General features: G+C 35.3%; 1 protein-coding gene across 1 annotated transcript in view; it reads right to left on the bottom strand.

Annotated features, from left to right (window-relative positions):
* Positions 1-19,005, bottom strand: part of TEK (TEK receptor tyrosine kinase) — a 129,744-nt gene that overhangs the window by 22,179 nt on the left and 88,560 nt on the right. Inside the window, 4 exon segments of the mRNA XM_049770985.1 lie at positions 2,186-2,485; positions 10,421-10,708; positions 14,655-14,789; positions 16,719-16,880. Coding sequence (XP_049626942.1) covers positions 2,186-2,485; positions 10,421-10,708; positions 14,655-14,789; positions 16,719-16,880 — 885 coding nt within the window.

Here is a 19,005-nt window from a genome sequence, read left to right as displayed (position 1 = left end):
AGTTGGTTAAAAACATGTATGAAAATATCAATGAGTGAAGAAAAAAATGTGGGGGAAAGAAGAAGGGTAAGCAGAAGAAAAAAGGCAAAATTAGGATCATGTCAAAATAAACAAACTATTAAAAAACCATTATCTATGGACTGGCACAATACCACAGTGGGTAGAGTGCTTGTCTTACACATAGCTGACTTGTTCAACCTAATCAAACCCCAGCATCCCATATGGTCCTACAAGTTTGCCAGGAACAATTTCTGAGCACAGAGCCAGGAGTAATTCCTGAGTACTACAGTGTGTGACCCCAAACAAAACCAAGCAAAACAAAACCAAAAAAATCAAAACTATTATCTAATATTTCTGCTTTTTCCCTAAATTAAAGTCAAATGAAATAAACTCTAGTTTATTTTTATGACAGAAACATGCAGAACATGATGTTATCTTCTTACAAATATCTTTTTGTGATAATATATCTTTTTTCTCCCTCTTTACTTACACAAAGAGAAACCCAAAATAGAATAAGGGTTTTTAATTTTATTTTTTATTTTATTTTTTGGTTTGTAGTCTATGTATACCTTGTATTTTAAGTCTGTATACATTTTTTAAAAACACAATTATAAAAATAAAGCATTTGGGGCTAGAGTAACAGTACAGTGGGTAGGGTGTTTGCCTTACATGTGGACAACTTGAGTTCAATCCCTGGCATTCATATTGTCTCCTAAGCCTGTCAGAAGCAATTCCTGAATGCATATGTAATGCCTGATCACTGCTGGGTGTGAACCAAAATAAAATAAATAAGAAGAAGAGGAAGAAGAAGGAAGAAGAGGGAGGCAGAAGAAGGAGGAGGAGGAAGAAGAAGAAAAAGGAGGAGGAGGAAAAGAAGAAGAAGAAGAAGAAGAAGAAGAAGAAGAAGAAGAAGAAGAAGAAGAAGAAGAAGAAGAAGAAGAAGAAGAAGAAGAAGAAGAAGAAGAAGAAAAAGAAGAAGAGAAGAAGAAAGAAGAAAAGAAGAAGAAAAGAAGAAGAAGAAGAAAAGAAGAAGAAGAAGAAGAAGAAGAAGAAGAAGAAGAAGAAGAAGAAGAAGAAGAAGAAGAAGAAGAAGAAGAAGAAGAAGAAGAAGAAGCATTTATGGAGGATGGAACTGGAATTATAGTTATATTTTTATATGTAATTGTAAGAGTCATTATTATTTGGACATTTCAAAACTATTTCAAAGAAACATCTTTGGAAACATAATTTGCTTGACTTTATTTCTAAGACCTAAGGAAAGCATCAAAAGAACTGAGAAATTTTTAGTACTATAAAATTTTCTGTAAAAATAAATTATTTTCTGTAAGAATGTAAATTAGCAAAAGTTATACTTTCCTTCTATAGATATTCCTTTGAATTCGGTTCATTTTTGCCCAGCTAAAGGACTAGGAGGTTCTATATCAAAAAGACTGCAAAGAGCAGAATTCTAGTGCTGCCCTCCACTGGCCCTTTTTTATGAATTCACATTCAAATGGTTTTATCAATTAGACTTTTAGGCATAGTATGCTTGGATTCTGAGGGACCTCTGTCTCAAAGAGCTCTTGGTGCTAGGAGTTCTAAAAGAACTGGAGTATTAAGCTTTACTGTAGGATCCCAGATTCTCATCCCAATAGCAGCTTATTTTGAATATTACCGGTGGGGTCCCAAAACAAACCCCCAATATTACTGAAAAACAACCAAACAACAAAGTCTTTCTCCCTCTGTTATTTGTCATGGATATGAAGACATAATCTGAATCTAAAAAATAAAAGGGAATTTAGAGTAACACAATCATCCATGCTTACAAAGGAGCTCATTTTGAGATCAATTTAAGAAAGAAACATCATATCAATAAAGAATTCAGGTTTTAGAGTCTCCTAGCAAAGCACCTTGTAGACTACCTAAGTAAACAACTTTCACCTTCCTTCTTCTTGGAATCAAATTCAACATTCTTCAGATCCTCATGATGAATGAGAGGAGCTAATTAAGTCTAAAGTTATAAAAGGAAAATGAATCAAACATATATCCTTCCCCGGAGCATTTTTATCTTAAGGAACTCCTAGAAGTATTGAAGCACAATAGGACAAATGAATAATATCATAAAGCATAAATGTGGGGAAAAGGTTAAGGCTTTTTAAAATTCTCCAGAAATAATCATATGTAAATGCAAGTTTTCTCTACCAACCTTGAAATTTAGGGAGAGTCATCAGTTCATGAGAAAAGGTCAGATTACTTGGCCCTACGTTGTTCTCTGCAAAAATATCCACCACGTAAGCTGTTTCAGGCTCTAGGCCTTTGAGTTGATATTGGGTAATGGTAGTGTTCTTGATTTTCACATCAATGTGCTGATCTTCATTGTTGCCCTGAGCTTTGTAGCGGATGATAATAGAAAAAATAGAAAAACCATCCATGATTTTCCAAGAGACCATAGCTGAGGAATCTGTGATGTTGAAAATCTTAATGTTTTCTGGTTGAGGAGGAATAACTAAAAAAAAAAAATCCAAACATTATTTTACTTAATATATACTGTCATATATTAGAAATATACTTCTGAATGAACTAATTTTAGTTTATAAACTATGAATGATTTAAAGATTCTTTCTTCAAGGTTGGAGCAATAGTACATGGATAGAGCATTTGCCTTAATGTTATTTTCTGTAAGAATATAAATTATATTTATATAAATATAAATGTGTTCAATTCTTGGCATCCCATTTAGTCACCTAAGCTTTCCAGAAGTGATCCTTGGTCTCAGATCAAGGAGTTTGCCCTGAGTACTGCCAGATACGACTCAAAAATTAAAAGAAAGAAATGGGGCTGCAGTGATAGCACAGCGGCATGATGTTTGCCTTGCAGGCTGCCTGGGACCTGGGACCTGAGTTTGATCTTTGGCATCCTGTAGCCTTCTAGGAGCGATTCCTGAGTGCAGATCCAGGAGAAACCCCTGAGCATCAGTGCTGTAGAGTGTGGCCCAAAACCCAAAACAAACAAACAAATCAAAGGAAAGAAATAAAATATTTAAAAACAGAAGAAAATAGTTCTTCCATGCTGATAATTCCAATAAGCTGGCAATAAACACCATGTAGACGTGAGAAATGGGCACAAGAGCTATAGCTACTGTTTGGTGTCCCCACATATGCATGCAATCTCAGCAAATGTTCCCCATAGCCCCTGGCATCAACTCTAGTCCCCTACATGGCCCATTTACACTTAAACAGGAGGAAGAAAAGGTGGACCAAAAAAAAAAAAAAAAAAGCTTACCATACTGCACACTAGTAGGAAAGAAACCACTCACAGCTTTGCCAGATAAATTATTTATTTATCTACTTATCCATTTATTTATTTATTCATTTTTTTTTGCCACCCGGTGGTGCTCAGGGGTTACTCCTGGCCCTGTGCTCAGAAATTACTCCTAGCAGTTTTTGGGAATCATATGGGATGCTGGGAATCAAACCCTAGTTGGCTACATACAAGATAAATGTCCTACCTACTGTGCTACTGCTTGGACCCTGGAAGATGATTTAAACTTCAGTTCTAGTTAAAGAAGTTAGGGCTAAACAGTTGCTCTGATATGGAAGAGATGAATATGCTCACCAACCAAGAAAGAGTGATTCACTGTAATAAACAGTTTCAAGCATGTATCAAATTATCCATTGCAAAAGAATAAAGTTCTAAGTATTTTGTTAATGTTAAAATTATATGAATTATTCTAGCAAGTGCCTGTGAAGTACTGTCTCACTCTTGATTTAGTAATATTGATTTACTTCTGATTCAGATTTAGTGAGCCCAACAATCTGCATTTGGGAAACCCTCTAAAGCAGATTCTAAAACACGATAGATATGCTAAGCATAACAAACTATAAATAGAATATTAATGCTAAATTAATTTCTCCAAAACTTGCTTTAAACCATTTGATTGTCCTCCCAAAGAGATGAATGGGCAAAATGTTTGACCAGAACAAACCGAATATAGAATTAGTCATAACCCCACAGCTTGCTTGCTATAAAACTTTGTCAAGTTTTAATCTTCATTTGTTTTTTAGGTATCTTAGCTGTTAAATATATAAATTCTTCCTGTACTTCTGCATAAACCTACTTCAATGTTAAAGGATATAATCCCTATATACATACACATAAATACATTATATAAGCATATTTTATACATATCTTTGAGGTCATATACAAGTCTAACACTAATCCCTAACACTTGAAATCCTTAAGAGATGGAATTGCTAGGTTGGGCACTGCCTATTGATAACATATCAATTTTATAAATGGAAGCACTAATTTTACTCAGGGCAACCTACAAATATTGACTTATGAAGGTCAATAAATGATAATATAGCACTTAATAAAGATACCAAATAATATTATTAATAAAGATATCAAATAATATTGAAATGTCATTCATGTCCTCTTTGCCCCAATTTCTTCATCTTAAAAATTAGATCCTATCCTACACTAAATAGATCATCTCTACCATATCTCACTGTATAGAGCCTCAATCTCCACCCAATTTCATATAATTTTCCAAGATAAGTCTACACTCACTAACTACTAGTTAGTTTTCATTTCATTCTCTAAGTGATATTGATAATGTGATCTTAGTAGTGAATAATTCCAAGGACAACCTTTGTATAAGAGCAGTAAGTAATTATGTAATACAGCTTTGAAAAGAAAAAAAATGCTCTATGACTATTAAGAATTTTAATAACCCCTGGGGCCGGAGAGATAGCATGGAGGTAAGACATTTGCCTTACATGCAGAAGGTTGGTGGTTCGAATCCCGGCATCCCATATGGTCCCCTGAGCCTGCCAGGAGCAATTTCTGAGCATAGAGCCAGCGCTGCCAGGTGTGACCCCCCCCCCCCAAAAAAAAAACAAAAAAAAGAAAAAAGAATTTTAATAACCCTATATTAATTGTAATGGTTGAAAATGATACATAGAAAAATCTACAGGCCAAAGAAAGAGAACTGTGCCTCAAAATTGATACAAAACCAAAAGGAGAACCTGACATATGATACATAAAGTATTGCAAGTCACTGGTGGATTATTCATCTTCTTTTTTTTCTAAAATTCATATAAACTTTAAATGGAGGAACACTTTTACTATCTTCCTTATTTAACAAATAGCAAAGGGATAAAAAGTGGGGAAAATAAACAATCTAACTTAAAACAGTGAACTCAATAGTCACCGTATGTGGGAACTAATCAGAAACCTAGTATGGTAGCAAACACAGTTACACAGTGAAGAAAGGAAGAGGCCAAGAAGCTGCTGAGAGTGAACAAGTAGAAAAAGAGTACTGGCCTCTTCCCAACCTGAGAGTCCATCCTCTCATTTTTATTTTGAATATATATGGTACCCCCACGCAAAGTGGTCTCCTCACAGACTGAGAGTCCATCCTCCCATTTTTATTAGCGCCCCCATGCGGTTTTTAAAATGGAGACCAATGAGAAAAAAAAAAATAACAGTGAATGTCAAGACATACACCAGTGCTGTGTCGGCCCGCCCTCCACCCCATGCGTCCCCCCCTTAGTGTAGGGAGACAAAGGCGGAAAGACTGAGGACCACGATAGAGTCCACCTAGGCCGGCAACCAGGGAATACCTGGAATAAAGGGGAGATAGCTAGGGAGAATGCCATCGGGCATGGGATGTCCCCTACTCCCAATACCTGGGAAGAGCTGGCTTCCAGGATCAAGGCACCGGAAGCCAGCTATCTGCCCGGCCCCTCCCTTTGTTCCTTCTCCCTAGAGTAGGGAAGGGGGGAAGCCTGGGGACCCCTAATAGAGTCCACACTGGTGGATTATTCAACCCCTGGCATTAAAACCACTGTCTTAGTGTGTGAATCAATAAGATTAAATAATAATACCACACTTCAAATACGCCTTTATCTCTTAAAGTTCTAAAATTTAAAAAACTAGAAGCTACTATAGAAGTATGGAAAATATTTTTATGGTTGAATAGTAGGGAATAGTTCCAAAACATAAGAAGTATAAACAACAAAAGCAAAAAAATTGACAGGTCTAAGATGGAGTGATAGTACAGAGGGTAGGGTGCTTGCCTTGCATGCAGCTAACCTGGGTTCAATCCTTGGCATCCTAATAGGTATCCTGAGTCCATCAGGAGATTTTCCTGGGCATAAAATCATGAGTGACCCCTGAACACCTCTGGATGTGACTCAAAAACAAAGCCAAATAAAAAATTTGACTGATCTGATTTCACCAAAATTTAACTGTCTACAAAAAAACCATGAACAAGGTGAAAATAAAGAAATTAGAAGCCAACATTTGCAATGTAATACCCAGAACTATTTAAATAATTAACAAACTGCCTTTTTAATAAGGCAGCAATAAAAATCAACAATTAGCAACAATTTATCAACACACGTTTTAAGTAAGGGAAAATTCAGGTGCTAAATGAAATGCAAAGAAAAGATGCTCAACTTTTAGTTATCAAGAAAATGAAAATTGAAATTAATGAGGCACCAATTTTTTACCTTAGATATTGACAAAATGAAAAAATATTTGACAAAAACAAGTGATGATAGTTATAGGGAAAATATATAAAAATAGAGATTGATATAAAAATGATGCTTATCTACTTTTATATTTATACACATTGAATAGATACTTTAAAGAAAAATAGCCAATTAGTTCATCTTCTGTACGTGCTTCCCAGAAAATTTCTCATATCCAGACATATGAGTTAATTTATAGTGTCATTATGGTTTGGGGTTTTATTTTGTTTTATAGTAAAAATTGAAAACAAATATCTACCTAAAATGAAACAAAAATAATGATATAATTATAACAAAATATTATGCAGAGACTAACATATGTTATATCTATTTAAATATACACATGTAACTTCTGGGTTTATATAATATGTTATATAATGCTAAATTAAAGATACATAACAAATTAATGATTTTGATTGACACTGAGGAGAAGGTAATAGACTAGAGCAGAAATGATGGTCAAAAGATATATATATTTATTTACATATATTGCTATTACTTCTATCAATGAACTAAAAATTTGAAAGTAATTATGACATTTAACTGTGGTTAATTTTAGGAATGTGATACTTAATTGTATTATTTTTGAATTTCTGTAAACTTTTATTTTCATAGAATTTTAAAAATGATGACCAATCTCTAAACTCTGATAAATTAGGTTAGACTTTCGTATGACTATGATAGCAAAGTGTGGCTGGATAAGCACTGAATCAATTTTCGTATCTGTTACTGGGGAAAGGAAGTCCCACCTGGTGAAGAGAGGCTGAAGCTTTGGAGGATAAGACCACAAGGTATTGATTTATGTGATAATTGGTATGACCAAATGATATTTCATCTTCCCTAGAGCTCTAAAGTGCACAGACATAATTCTAATATAGTGAAGCAAAATGAAACTCTCTAGTTAATAAGAGGAAAATGCTATCCAAAAAGTTCCAACTAACTTAAAACTCCCAATTTGAAAGAGAAAAATCTAAACTGGAGAATATTTTGAAAAGAGGTTTATTATATATTTAAAGGATTTATTATTATCAGGTATATATTGCAATTCTAAAAGTTTTCTGTTAAGAAGATATGTTTCCCAAGCAAATTTATTTAGCTATATAGATTAGAAAATAGCCATTTGAAATATGTATCTATGTATGTAAAGCTATATAACAAATTTAAATTAGTTTAATATAATTAAATAAGTCATAAAAGATCTTATTCATTGAATTTTATTATAGCTTGTAAATTATAAAAGTGATTTGGTGTGCTGGAGCATTTATTAGCTTTTACTCACAACCAGCTGCCTTTTACCATATCCAAGAAATAGTCCTGTAGTCACTTCTCCAAAGAAGACAAATAAATAATCAATAAACATGTAAAAAAAAGTGTTCATTGTTACTTATTATCAGGGAAATAAAAATTAGGAATGAAATATTATCTTCTACCAGTGAGAATGGCATACATCTCAAAAAAGACTAGAGACAAGTAATATTTATGGAAATGTAGTAAAAAAAAGAAGTCCTCATGCACTGTTGGGAATGTCATCAGTACAGCCTCTATTGAAAATGTATGAGTTTACTCAGACCCCCAGCTAACACCATGTACCAAGGTAAAATCCAAATCGATTAAAGATCTCAATATCAGACCTGAAACCATAAGGTATATAGAACAACATGTAGGTAAAACTCTCCATGACATTGAGACTAAAGGCATCTTCAAGGACGAAACAGCACTCTTCAAACAAGTGGAAGCAGAGATAAACAGGTGGAAATATATTAAGCTGAGAAGCTTCTGTACCTCAAAGGAAATAATGCCAAGGATACAAGAACCACCTACTGACTGGGAGAAACTATTCACCCAATACCCATCAGATAAGGGACTAATATCCAAAATATACAAGGCACTGACAGAACTTTACAAGAAAAAAACATCTAATCCCAACAAAAAATGGGAAGAAATGAACACTTTGTCAAAGAAGAAATACAAATGGCCAAAAGACACATGAAAAAATGCTCCACATCACTAATCATCAGGAAGATGCAAATCAGAATCAAAACAACAATGAAGTATCATCTCACACCACAGAGACTGCACATATCACAAAAACAAGAACAATTGGTGCTGGAGGGGATGTGGAGATAAAGAAACTCTCATTCGCTGCTAGTAGGAATGCAGTCTAGTCCAGACTTTATAGAAAACAATAAGGAGATTCCTCAAGAAACTGGAAATTGAACTCCCATATGATCCAGCTATACCACTCCTACGGATATACCCTAGAATCACAAAAAATACAATTCAAAAATCCCTTCCTCACACCAATATTTATTGCAGTGCTATTTACAATAGCCAGACTTTGGAAACAACCAAGATGCCTTTCAACAGATGAATGGTTAAAGAAACTGTGAGATATATATATATGTATATATATGTATATGTCATATACATATATGATATATATATACAATGGAATAATATGCAGCCATCAGGAGAGATGAAGTCATGAAATTTTCCTGTACATGGATGTACATGGAATCTATTATGCTGAGTGAAATAAGTCAGAGGGAGAGATATAGACAAAGAATAGTATCACTCATCTATGGGTTTAAAAAAATAAAAGGCATTTTTGTAATAATTCTCATAGACAAGAGAGATGAGGGCTCATGATATGAAGCTCACCACAAAGAGTGGTGAGTGTAGTTAGAAAAATAACTACATTAACAACTAACATAAGTATGTGAATGAATGAAGAAAATAGAAAGCCTGTCTCAAATATAGGTGGGGGAGTAGGGAGGTGAGAGATTTGGGGCATTGGTGATGGGAATGTTGCACTGGTGACGGGGGGCTGTTCTTTATATGACTAAAACCCAACTACAACTATGTTTGTAATCAAATTATTTTAAAAAAAAGAGAGAAAGAAAACAACAAGAAAAAAGTAAACTAGAACTCCTATATAGCCCAGTAATTCCACTTCTTGGAATCTATCCCCAAATGCAAAAATACTAAATTGAAATACATATGCATTTATATTCACTGCATTGTTAAGTATAATAGCCAGTATATTGTAAATCCAATATTCAGTGACAGCTGAATGGTAAAAGATGCTTTGGTACACATACATAATAGAATACTATCAACTCTAAGAAAAATGTATTCATATAGTTCTTGGCAATGTTGTTGAAAATGGGAAATATATTAAGCAAAATTAGTCAAAGGAAAAGGGACACAATACTGGATAAGCTCACTTATCTGTGAAATACGAAGAGACAAAGTATAAACAGTATAGAACAAGGAAAACTAGTTAATCTTGGATTATGAAACCAAGTACCAAGCAGTGGGGGAAATGTGGGTTGGGAGAAGGGGTATGAAAACCATCCTAAAGGGGTCACAGGAACAGTGATGGAGAATCATAGGCACTTTGGTATTGGTGAGTTAAAGTAACTTTTTACATACAGCAGCACCATATACTTTAACATTATTGTATCTGTCTTACCTAAAGTATAATAAAATATCTAACTTTATGGGGCCGGAAAAATAGCATGAAGGTAAGGTGTTTGCCTTGCATGCAAGACAGCAGTTCAAATCCCGGCATCCCATATGGTCCCCCTGCCTGCCAGGAACGATTTCTGAGCGTGGAGTGAGGAGTAACCCCTGAGAGCTGCTGGGTGTGACCTAAAAACCTATATATATATATAAAATGTTATAATTATAATAAAATATTATAATTATATATTATATTATAATTATAATTTTATATGTATTATAATATATAATATTATATGATATATAACTTTATAATTAAAAATACCTTTTAAATGTGTTTATTTGAATGAATGATAGTGAAGTCAGATGGTAGCAGTAGCAGTACCATCACCAGAGGCTTTATGTGTAAACCTGGAACATCTTAAGTTATTACATACCATTACTAAGGGTCCAAGCAGTGAGATCTTCGCTCCATTCCCCCTGGGCCCTGGTGTTGACTCTGGCTCTAACCACGTACTGCTCCCTGGGCTGTAAATTATTAATTAGCGCCGAAGTCAAGTTGCCTGGCACTTTTATGCTCTGCTTATCATTATTCCTTTGCACAGACCACCTTTCTACTTCAACGTAAAAGTCATCATCTGAGTTTTTCCATATTGGTTGCCAGGTCAAATTTAGAGCAGTCATACTTTTGGGTAGAAGAATGAGACCTCTTGGAGGAGGGAGACCTAGAAGAAAATATAAAAATTATTGTTTTTACAGAGAGTAACAGTAGTTGTAATCTTTAAATATATCATTACTACAGGATAATCGTGAAACCATGAAAATTTTGAAACCATAACACATGCTCTCACAAGCTATCAAAGAAATATACCTTTCCAGCCATGTAATACTTTATTCCTACCTAATTAAAATAATTTTAATTTGTAAGTTGAACAATTGTAATGCAAGGATACAACTTCCTTCAAGAACAGTTTAAAATATTTATCAAGAGTCCTAGAAATGATATGCATTTTAGCCCTATGTATGATTATCAGATATTTAGCCTCAAGAAATAATCCAAAGGAAAATAAAATATCTATGTCCACACAGATGTTCATTATAGTAGTTCAAAGAGCAAATAATTGACAGGACTCTAAATGCTAAAGATAAAAATATATTTCAATAAACTATAATTTAATTATCCTATGAATTAAGATAGATCATTGGGCTTTGGGAATGTTGCACTGGTGAAGGGGGGTGTTCTTTACATGACTGAAACTTAATCACAATCATATTTGTAATCAAGATGTTTAAATAAAGATATTATATATAAAAAATAAAGATAGATCATTGGACTTAAAAGAGAGCTCAATAGGCCTAAGAACTCTTTGAATATAGGAGAGCCAGGTTTAAGCCTCACCATCACAATTTCCAGAGCACCACCAGGTATGAGCCCCAAGCACTGAGTCAAGAACAGTCCCTGAGCACTGCTAGATGTGGCTCACAAAAACCCTAATTAATAATATAGATAAATGGGGGAAAGTCTGGAAGTTCAGTAAAATTATTTATAAACATAAAAAATAACTCTATGGCTTGTAAAAGTCATGTCTACAACTAGTGAAAGGTAGGAAGGAAGCTGATAAAAAGTGAAGGAGGAAATTTGCCATATTTGTGGGATTGTAGGTGATTGTTCAGTGTTTCATTTTGATGTAATTTGGGGAATATTGTGCCACAGCAAGGAAAATTTAAGATATCATAACAGCAGAGGTGGCAGAACCTGGCCAACCTCTTATCAGTGTCTCAGTTACAAGTTTTCTAACCCTAATTACCTTCAAAAACCTACCTTCCAAAGAGGTAACAGACTGGAAACTATATAGGCTTTTAAAATCAAAGAGAAGAGAGAATGCTAGTTTTGCCTTGTAATCTTGAAGAAATCAAGTTATTCAAGTTTAAGTGTAACATGAAGTGAAAACTCATCTTCCAGAGTCAGGGGAGTAAGTGGGATGTTGGGTATAAAAAATTCTTGGGAGGTATTAGGAGCAATTTTAACATTCCCTCCCCTTTATTCTTCAAAGGAAGGGATGTCTTGGATGTGTCCCAAAAAAAGAATAACATATGTCTTGTGTTGGTGAAAGAAGAAATCTAAGGGGTTTTTTTCAGTTAGTATTTTTTTAAATTTCAAACATAAAACATGGGATAAGGGTATCATGACTCATATGTTCTCAGTGGGAAGAAATTCCACCTATGGGTAAAAATTGACTCTTAGAAGTAAGAGTAAGAAAAATATTTGGCTACTAAAGTAATCTATGAAGAGCCATAAAATGCCAACAAATATATGATATTAAACTTTCATAGTAAAGAAGACATTGAGACAAAAATATAATTATTCAGGTAGTAAATTTTTTAAATAGAGGAGACATGATATAAGTCTTGTTGATAGGTAAAAAGGTCTTTTTTTATCAACTGGGAGAGTGGTGGGCTCTCTGGCTAACTTTTAATAAATCTTATATAACTGAGAACCAATAAGAAGTTTATGGTATTTGTTTGGCATTATGCTAAAAGTCTCGTTGACCTTTTATACAACATTGAAAATGGAGATAATAAATGTCAACTTCTTTTAAACTCTAAAGTTTAAATAGCAAACAAAATAAGCTACCAGAGTGGGCAGGCAGACATAGGATACAAAACAGAACAGAGTGTTGAAGTTTTAGAGGTGAAATTTAAGATACAGAAAAGAGGTTTGGTTTTTTTTTTTTTTTGAGGGGGGGGTGTTGGTGTCACACCAGCAGCGCTCAGGGGTTACTCCTGGCTCTATGCTCAGAAATTGCTCCTGGTAGGCTCAGGGGACCATATAGGATGCCAGGACTCGAACTGCCTTATCTCTATACTATCTCTCCGGTCCCAGAAAAGAAGTTTAAGTACTGAGAGAAAGAAAGCTTACAGGATTGAAGCATATATTTACCATTCAGAGACCCCAAGTTTGACTCCTGGCACTGTAATATCCCCCTAAGCACTGTCACAATGCTTTGGTGACCCCTAGAACATCTGGGCCTGTGTGGCATCAGGTTCATTATTGCCATAAGTGGTCCCAGGGACCCTTGATCAGTACTTGGAAACTATTTCCCCCTCAGAAAAGTAAAGAAAAGAAAGAAAAACAGAAAAATAAATTGTTTTTCCTTTCATCTTCGCTTCGCCCCTTCTGACCTGCCATCTTTATACCACCACTTATTCAGACCATGTTATTTCCTCTCATCCTGGCCTCTACCATTCAGTCAACATTCTTATGAAAAAGTGTAACTTCCATCTGAGTTAAAAATCAAACCGGAGTAAAATTCAAATGATGAGAAAAATAGAACCTTTCTGTATTACCTTCCCACCCTCAGAACTACTTTGAAATATTCCAAGAGACCTTTAAGTACATCCTGGTTGGAACATATTCTGAGGGCTGAAGACAGTACAGTTTGGGTCTGTGAAGTGTTTTATGTTCTGCTCCATAAATAATTTTCATCTGAGTCAGATTATGACCTTTCTCTTTTGATTCAACACTGGCTGGAGAGAGAATCATATCCCATTTGAATATCAGCAGCAACCTGACAACATATCTGGGATCTCTTTGTTCATAATTATGCCAATCCTTTTATTCTTTAACCTACATACAGTTCTTGTTATTATTGTTTTGTCTTGTTTTTTTACTAACAAAATAACTATATATGTTTGAGGTTTTTAGATATTACTATTATATTTATAATAATGATTATAAATCAACAATTAATATTAATTAAAGTACAAAGAAGTCTATTCCATCAGCATCTTTTTTTACCCAAGTTTTTCTTTCCCCCTTCTAGTAACCACTAATTTGGTTTTATAATCTAAAAGAATACTTTGGTTTGGTTTAGTTTATTTGTTTGTTTTATTTATGTGCAACCTGTGTGTGAAATCATCTAGTCTTTATCTTACTTATTTGACTTCAAACTTGATACATAATCTAACTTCAACCCTACAGTATCATAAACTGAGACTAAGGTCCAGAACTCTCCATCTGGACCTGCACTCTAAGTGATGCTAACCTTTGAGAACTGAATTATAAACAAAAAGGCTGTAAGAAATAGCTGAGGAAGTCCAACTGACTGCCTATAGAATGCAGGAGAGGGAGGTGAGGAGGCAGCAGGAGGTTGTTCTTTCTTAGATAAAAGCTTTCTGTTCTATTTGATGTTTCACTTGGGCATGAAATACTTTGAAAAACTGGTCATTATCTAAAAAAATTAAAATAAACAGGGATTTCTGAGGTATATAGGACCAGAACCTGGCCTCAGGCCCTTCAGATGGAAACAGGAAGCTGGTGGTAAAACACAAGAGCCAAGGCTCAATAAAGTTACTGCTAAGTAAATCCCAGTCCTAAGGGATGTCCCTGCCTTCCTGAAGATTCATCTGCTTCCTTCTCTGTCCCAGAGGGTTGCTGCAGACACCTTCCCCTGGGGAGCTAGACAAGGAGTGCATCCCAAATAAAGGAAAGCTTTGGCTCAAAGTGGCTAGCCTTCCTGTCACTTTCCCACCCACTGCAAAGCAAACTCCTTCCACCTCCATCTCCACCCACCCACTCACCCACCACCACCCTTCCTGGTCTTCCTTCCTCTTTCCCCTTCCTCCCCCTCCCAGCCAGCTCATGAATAAATGCTGTTTATGTCCACTGACCGATAGAAGCTGTTGTGAACCTTCGCACGGGTCCAGGATGGCCTTCCCCGCCCTCTCCAGGCCGCACCAGCTGCACGCAGAGTTCATATTCTGTCCGAGGTTCCAAATAGCTGAGGGTAACAATCTCATTTGTCACTGAGAAGAGAGAAAGTCCAGGAAACTTCAGTTGGCATTCTTTTACATTCTTTAACTGGGAGTGTTGTTAATGCAATGTGAACTGATGTTAGGTATTTTAAAATACAATGTCTTCATGGAACAGAGAGGCAATTTATCCATCACTGTTGCAATTATAAGGGAAAAAAAAGCTTTTAAAAATAAATTTGCTGGTCATGATGAAGGCATTAAGTACCTCTCTGCCAATAAGACATTTTTGTGCTGTGCTTTTTTGTCTTCACATCTGGAAAGTAAAAGCATACACATGCTCAACAATATGGAATATCAATCAGAGTTAGAAAAACATACCTCAATTTGAATAATATAGCAATTTAATTTCTACTGTTTTTAAGTAAATACAGTAATTCCAATCAACCTTTGAAGAGAGGAGACTCTTCAAAGGCTTACTTACATTGACAAGTTAACAGATTTATGATGGACACAGTGTTACAAAAGAAGAGTCCAAAGTACTTGAAAATAGGGGCCGGAGCAGTGGCGCACAGCGGTAAGGCATCTGCCTTGCTGGTGCTAGCCTTGGACAGACCGCGGTTCAATCCCCTGGTGTCCCATACGGTTCCCCAAGCTAGGAGCGATTTCGAACACATAGCCAAGAGTTACCCGTGAACATCACCGGGTGTGCCCCCCCCCCCCAAAAAAAAAGAATAAAGTACTTGAAAATAGATCATGCATGTAAAAGGTATATACTATTTTTTCTTCATTATCTGTTTTAATCAGTATTTCCAAAATACTGCATAGGCATAGTTTTGCTTTGCCTTACAATAATATTTATGCATAGAAAGAGATATGAATTAAGATTATTAACCACCATAGCAAACAAAACAAAAACCCTAAAAGCTGCTAAGTCCAAGCTTTTCAGCAGTTCATCAAAACAATCTCTGAGATCCTGAATTTTGACTGAGCCAAGCATAGAATGTAAAAGCCTCAGTAACAATATCATAACAACTCAATTACTCAGGTCAGTTATTGTTGTGAAACTAAAATTTTTCCTTTTCTGCTTTGTAATTTCCTCACTATTATAAAGTGAATAGAATCTCGTTTTTAGGACATCACAAAGATAGTTAGAATAAAATATTAGGTAGAGGGATACCAGTAACCTAAAGGCAAGGAGGGAGGGTCTCTATAAAATGCAGCAATGAAAGCAACATGCTCAGATGATAACAGTTATCACTTGAAAATTTACCATAATACAACAGATACAACTATAATTTGTGTTTCAAAATAACCTTACTAAACAAATAATGTTCTCCTTTAACTTCTGACGTATTATTACATTTTACCTAATTATCTGTTCTTAAAGGAAGTTAATGGACACATAACTCTCTTTGCCCGAACGCCCTCATAACCAGACCCCCCTCAGTCTAGTCTGGCACAATCTAGACTTTTCAGATCCAAATCTCTCTCAAGACCTGTGTTCTAGCAATACTTAAAGGAGAAAAGCAAACAAATCAATATGGCAGCTATAATCAACCCCTGGATTTAAGCAGACTAAGTTTCTGTCTTTCCAGAAAACCTGGGCTTCTCTGTTATCACAGTCATGGCATAAACACAGTTGTTGTTGTTGTATTTTGTTTGTTTTAGTCATGATCTTGTAAGATAAAATAATTAAAACTAGGACTAGAGATCCAGAGATGTCTGGAAAGAAAATGTGACACCAAAACTACCTCTTTATGCAGTTGAGGCTGATTCTAGAGCCCATAGTACAAAACCACAGTGTCCAAAAGTTGATCGTAGAACTCAAGAATCCAGATTTCCCTCTTGAATACTCAGAAAGGAAAACTCTCTGCCACAACTAAAAAGAGGGCTGATATAGGGAGAAGGAATTTTTATTTTTTTAAAACTTTCTTTTCTGGGGTTCATCTCTAGTTGGTGACTTCCCTGTCCAAACCTTACCTTGAATATCTCGCCATGCCTCATAATGATTTATAGGTTTGTACAGAAGTTTCTTGGATTCTATCGGTCCATCTCCAAAGAAAGGCTCAGAGCTGATGTTGATAACAGCAAAGTTATGTCCAATGTTGATCACATTTGGGGCATGCAGAGGCTTTGGAAGAACTAAATAAAATTTGACCAGATTAGTTTTTACATTTTGGGATCTACTTGTTATTCTTAAATGCAAGTACCTTTGAATAAAGTCTTCTTAGAACTCTCTGCTCAGAATAAACACAATTATCAGTTCTGTGATCTATTGACTTTATCATTAAACATTCCAATTTATTATCCAAAGTCAAACATTTTATTAAGTATAAGTATTTCTCGGGCCCGGAGAGATAGCACAGTGGCGTTTGTCTTGCAAGCAGCCAATCCAGGACCAAAGGTGGTTGGTTTGAATCCCAGTGTCCCATATGGTCCCCTGTGCCTGCCAGGAGCTATTTCTGAGCAGACAGCCAGGAGAAATCCCTGAGCACCACTGGGTGTGGCCCAAAAACAAAACAAAAAAAAAGTGTAAGTATTTCTCTACAAATTTTTTTAAACACATTCATATTATATTTAGAATAAAAAAATTGTGTCATAATCTGTCAGGCCCTGTACAATCAAACTCCTGACTCTAACCATACTCCTTTCCTCCTTAACCTATACCCTTCAATGTCTCCAATTTCGGTTAGTATATTCAACTAACAACATATCAATTTGCTCCCAGTCTCAGGTGTTCAACTGCTAGACTCTTGTGAAATGTTTCACAGCAAAAGTGCTCCAAATCCCAGTGTTCTATGATTCATTCTCAGATATGATGTGATTTCAAAAGATTATTCCAGAATCTCAATTAGATGTGCCTGGAATATAATTTCCAGGGAGCCTAAGACTTTCCCTTTATTGTGACATTTGTGATAATATGTGATTATTTGATATTTTATATATGAATATGTGATTTTTGTGTCTATTTTCCCACCAGACTATGAATTCTTGTATGTCTCTGTTTTTTATTGTAAAACAGCACACATTGTTATATTTGCTTTGAATTTCATAAGTCAGACATAGGTTTTATGATCAAGGTTAGCATTGCTTTATTACTTTCTAAAGGCTTGGAGGAAAATCTGTTTCCTTATTCTTTGTAGTTTCTTGAAACTTCTTTAAGTTCAAATCCCTTCCTCTCAGATGCTTCTCCCATACAAATGTTACTTTTCCTGTCTACCATCAAGCAAGGAATTTTTCTTTCTGTTTGATTGTTTGCTTCTTGGAGGCTACTCCCAGCTCTGTGTTCAAGAAATGCTCCTGGCAGTACTCAAGGGAGCTCTTCTAGTTCTGGGGTTCTAACCAGATTCTTTTGCATGCAAAATATTCACTCAGTACATTAAGCTATCTGTATGGCCCAAGGTTATCTCCTTTTAAGCATATGTGATTAGAAAAAATCTTCCTGGGGCCAGAGCTTTGCATGTGGTCTACCCAGGACAGATCCAGATTCCATCCCCAGCACCAGAGCCTGTCAAGAGTGATTTTTGGGCAAAGAGCCAGAATTAACCCCTGAGTTCTGCTGGGTGTGACCCAAAACATGCCCCTTTCTCCCCACCCCCCCAAAAATAAAAGAAACTAAAAGATCTTCCTGGATACAAAATAATTTCCCATCTCAAAAATCATGTATTCTTTTCTTTTTTTCAAAAATCATGTATTCTTAAGGGAGACATTAGGAACTCAAGAGTGTGAGAATTGGTTTGTGTGTGTGTGTGTGTGTGTGTGTGTGTGTGTGTGTGTGTGTATGTGTGTGTGGAGTGAGTGAGTGAAGAAATCTTAGACATTACAACTGTCTTGGAAAAAAGATACAATACAAAAACATAGAGTTTATCTTTAATATAATTATTTTATGGTAACGGGAAGAGAGTTTTGGAGCAAAATTTTGAAAGACCTCATTATTGGGATGATAATAAGCAATACCTCACTATTCCTCTCTATCTCACTTTATGAGTCAATATCCTTAGAATTTGCTTTAAAGTTTTGCTTAAATACGATATTTTCAAAGAAGATTGACACCCCAATTTAAAATTACAGGCACTCCTTCAATATTGCCTCAGGATTCATTTCCAGGTAAACATGTCCCATTTCTGCATTTCCAATGTCTAAAACAAGATTTGAACAAAATTGGCATTTGGAAAATCATATTGACCGATTAAATAAAATTTAGTAGAAAAAAATTTTTTTGGTTTTTGGGTCACACCCAGCAGCACTCAGGGATTATTCCTGGCTC

The sequence above is a fragment of the Suncus etruscus genome, chromosome 1 (assembly GCF_024139225.1).
Source record: "Suncus etruscus isolate mSunEtr1 chromosome 1, mSunEtr1.pri.cur, whole genome shotgun sequence".
NCBI lineage: Eukaryota > Metazoa > Chordata > Mammalia > Eulipotyphla > Soricidae > Suncus > Suncus etruscus.
Note: the sequence above shows the minus strand (reverse complement) of the source record. Positions and strands in the feature narration are given on the sequence as shown.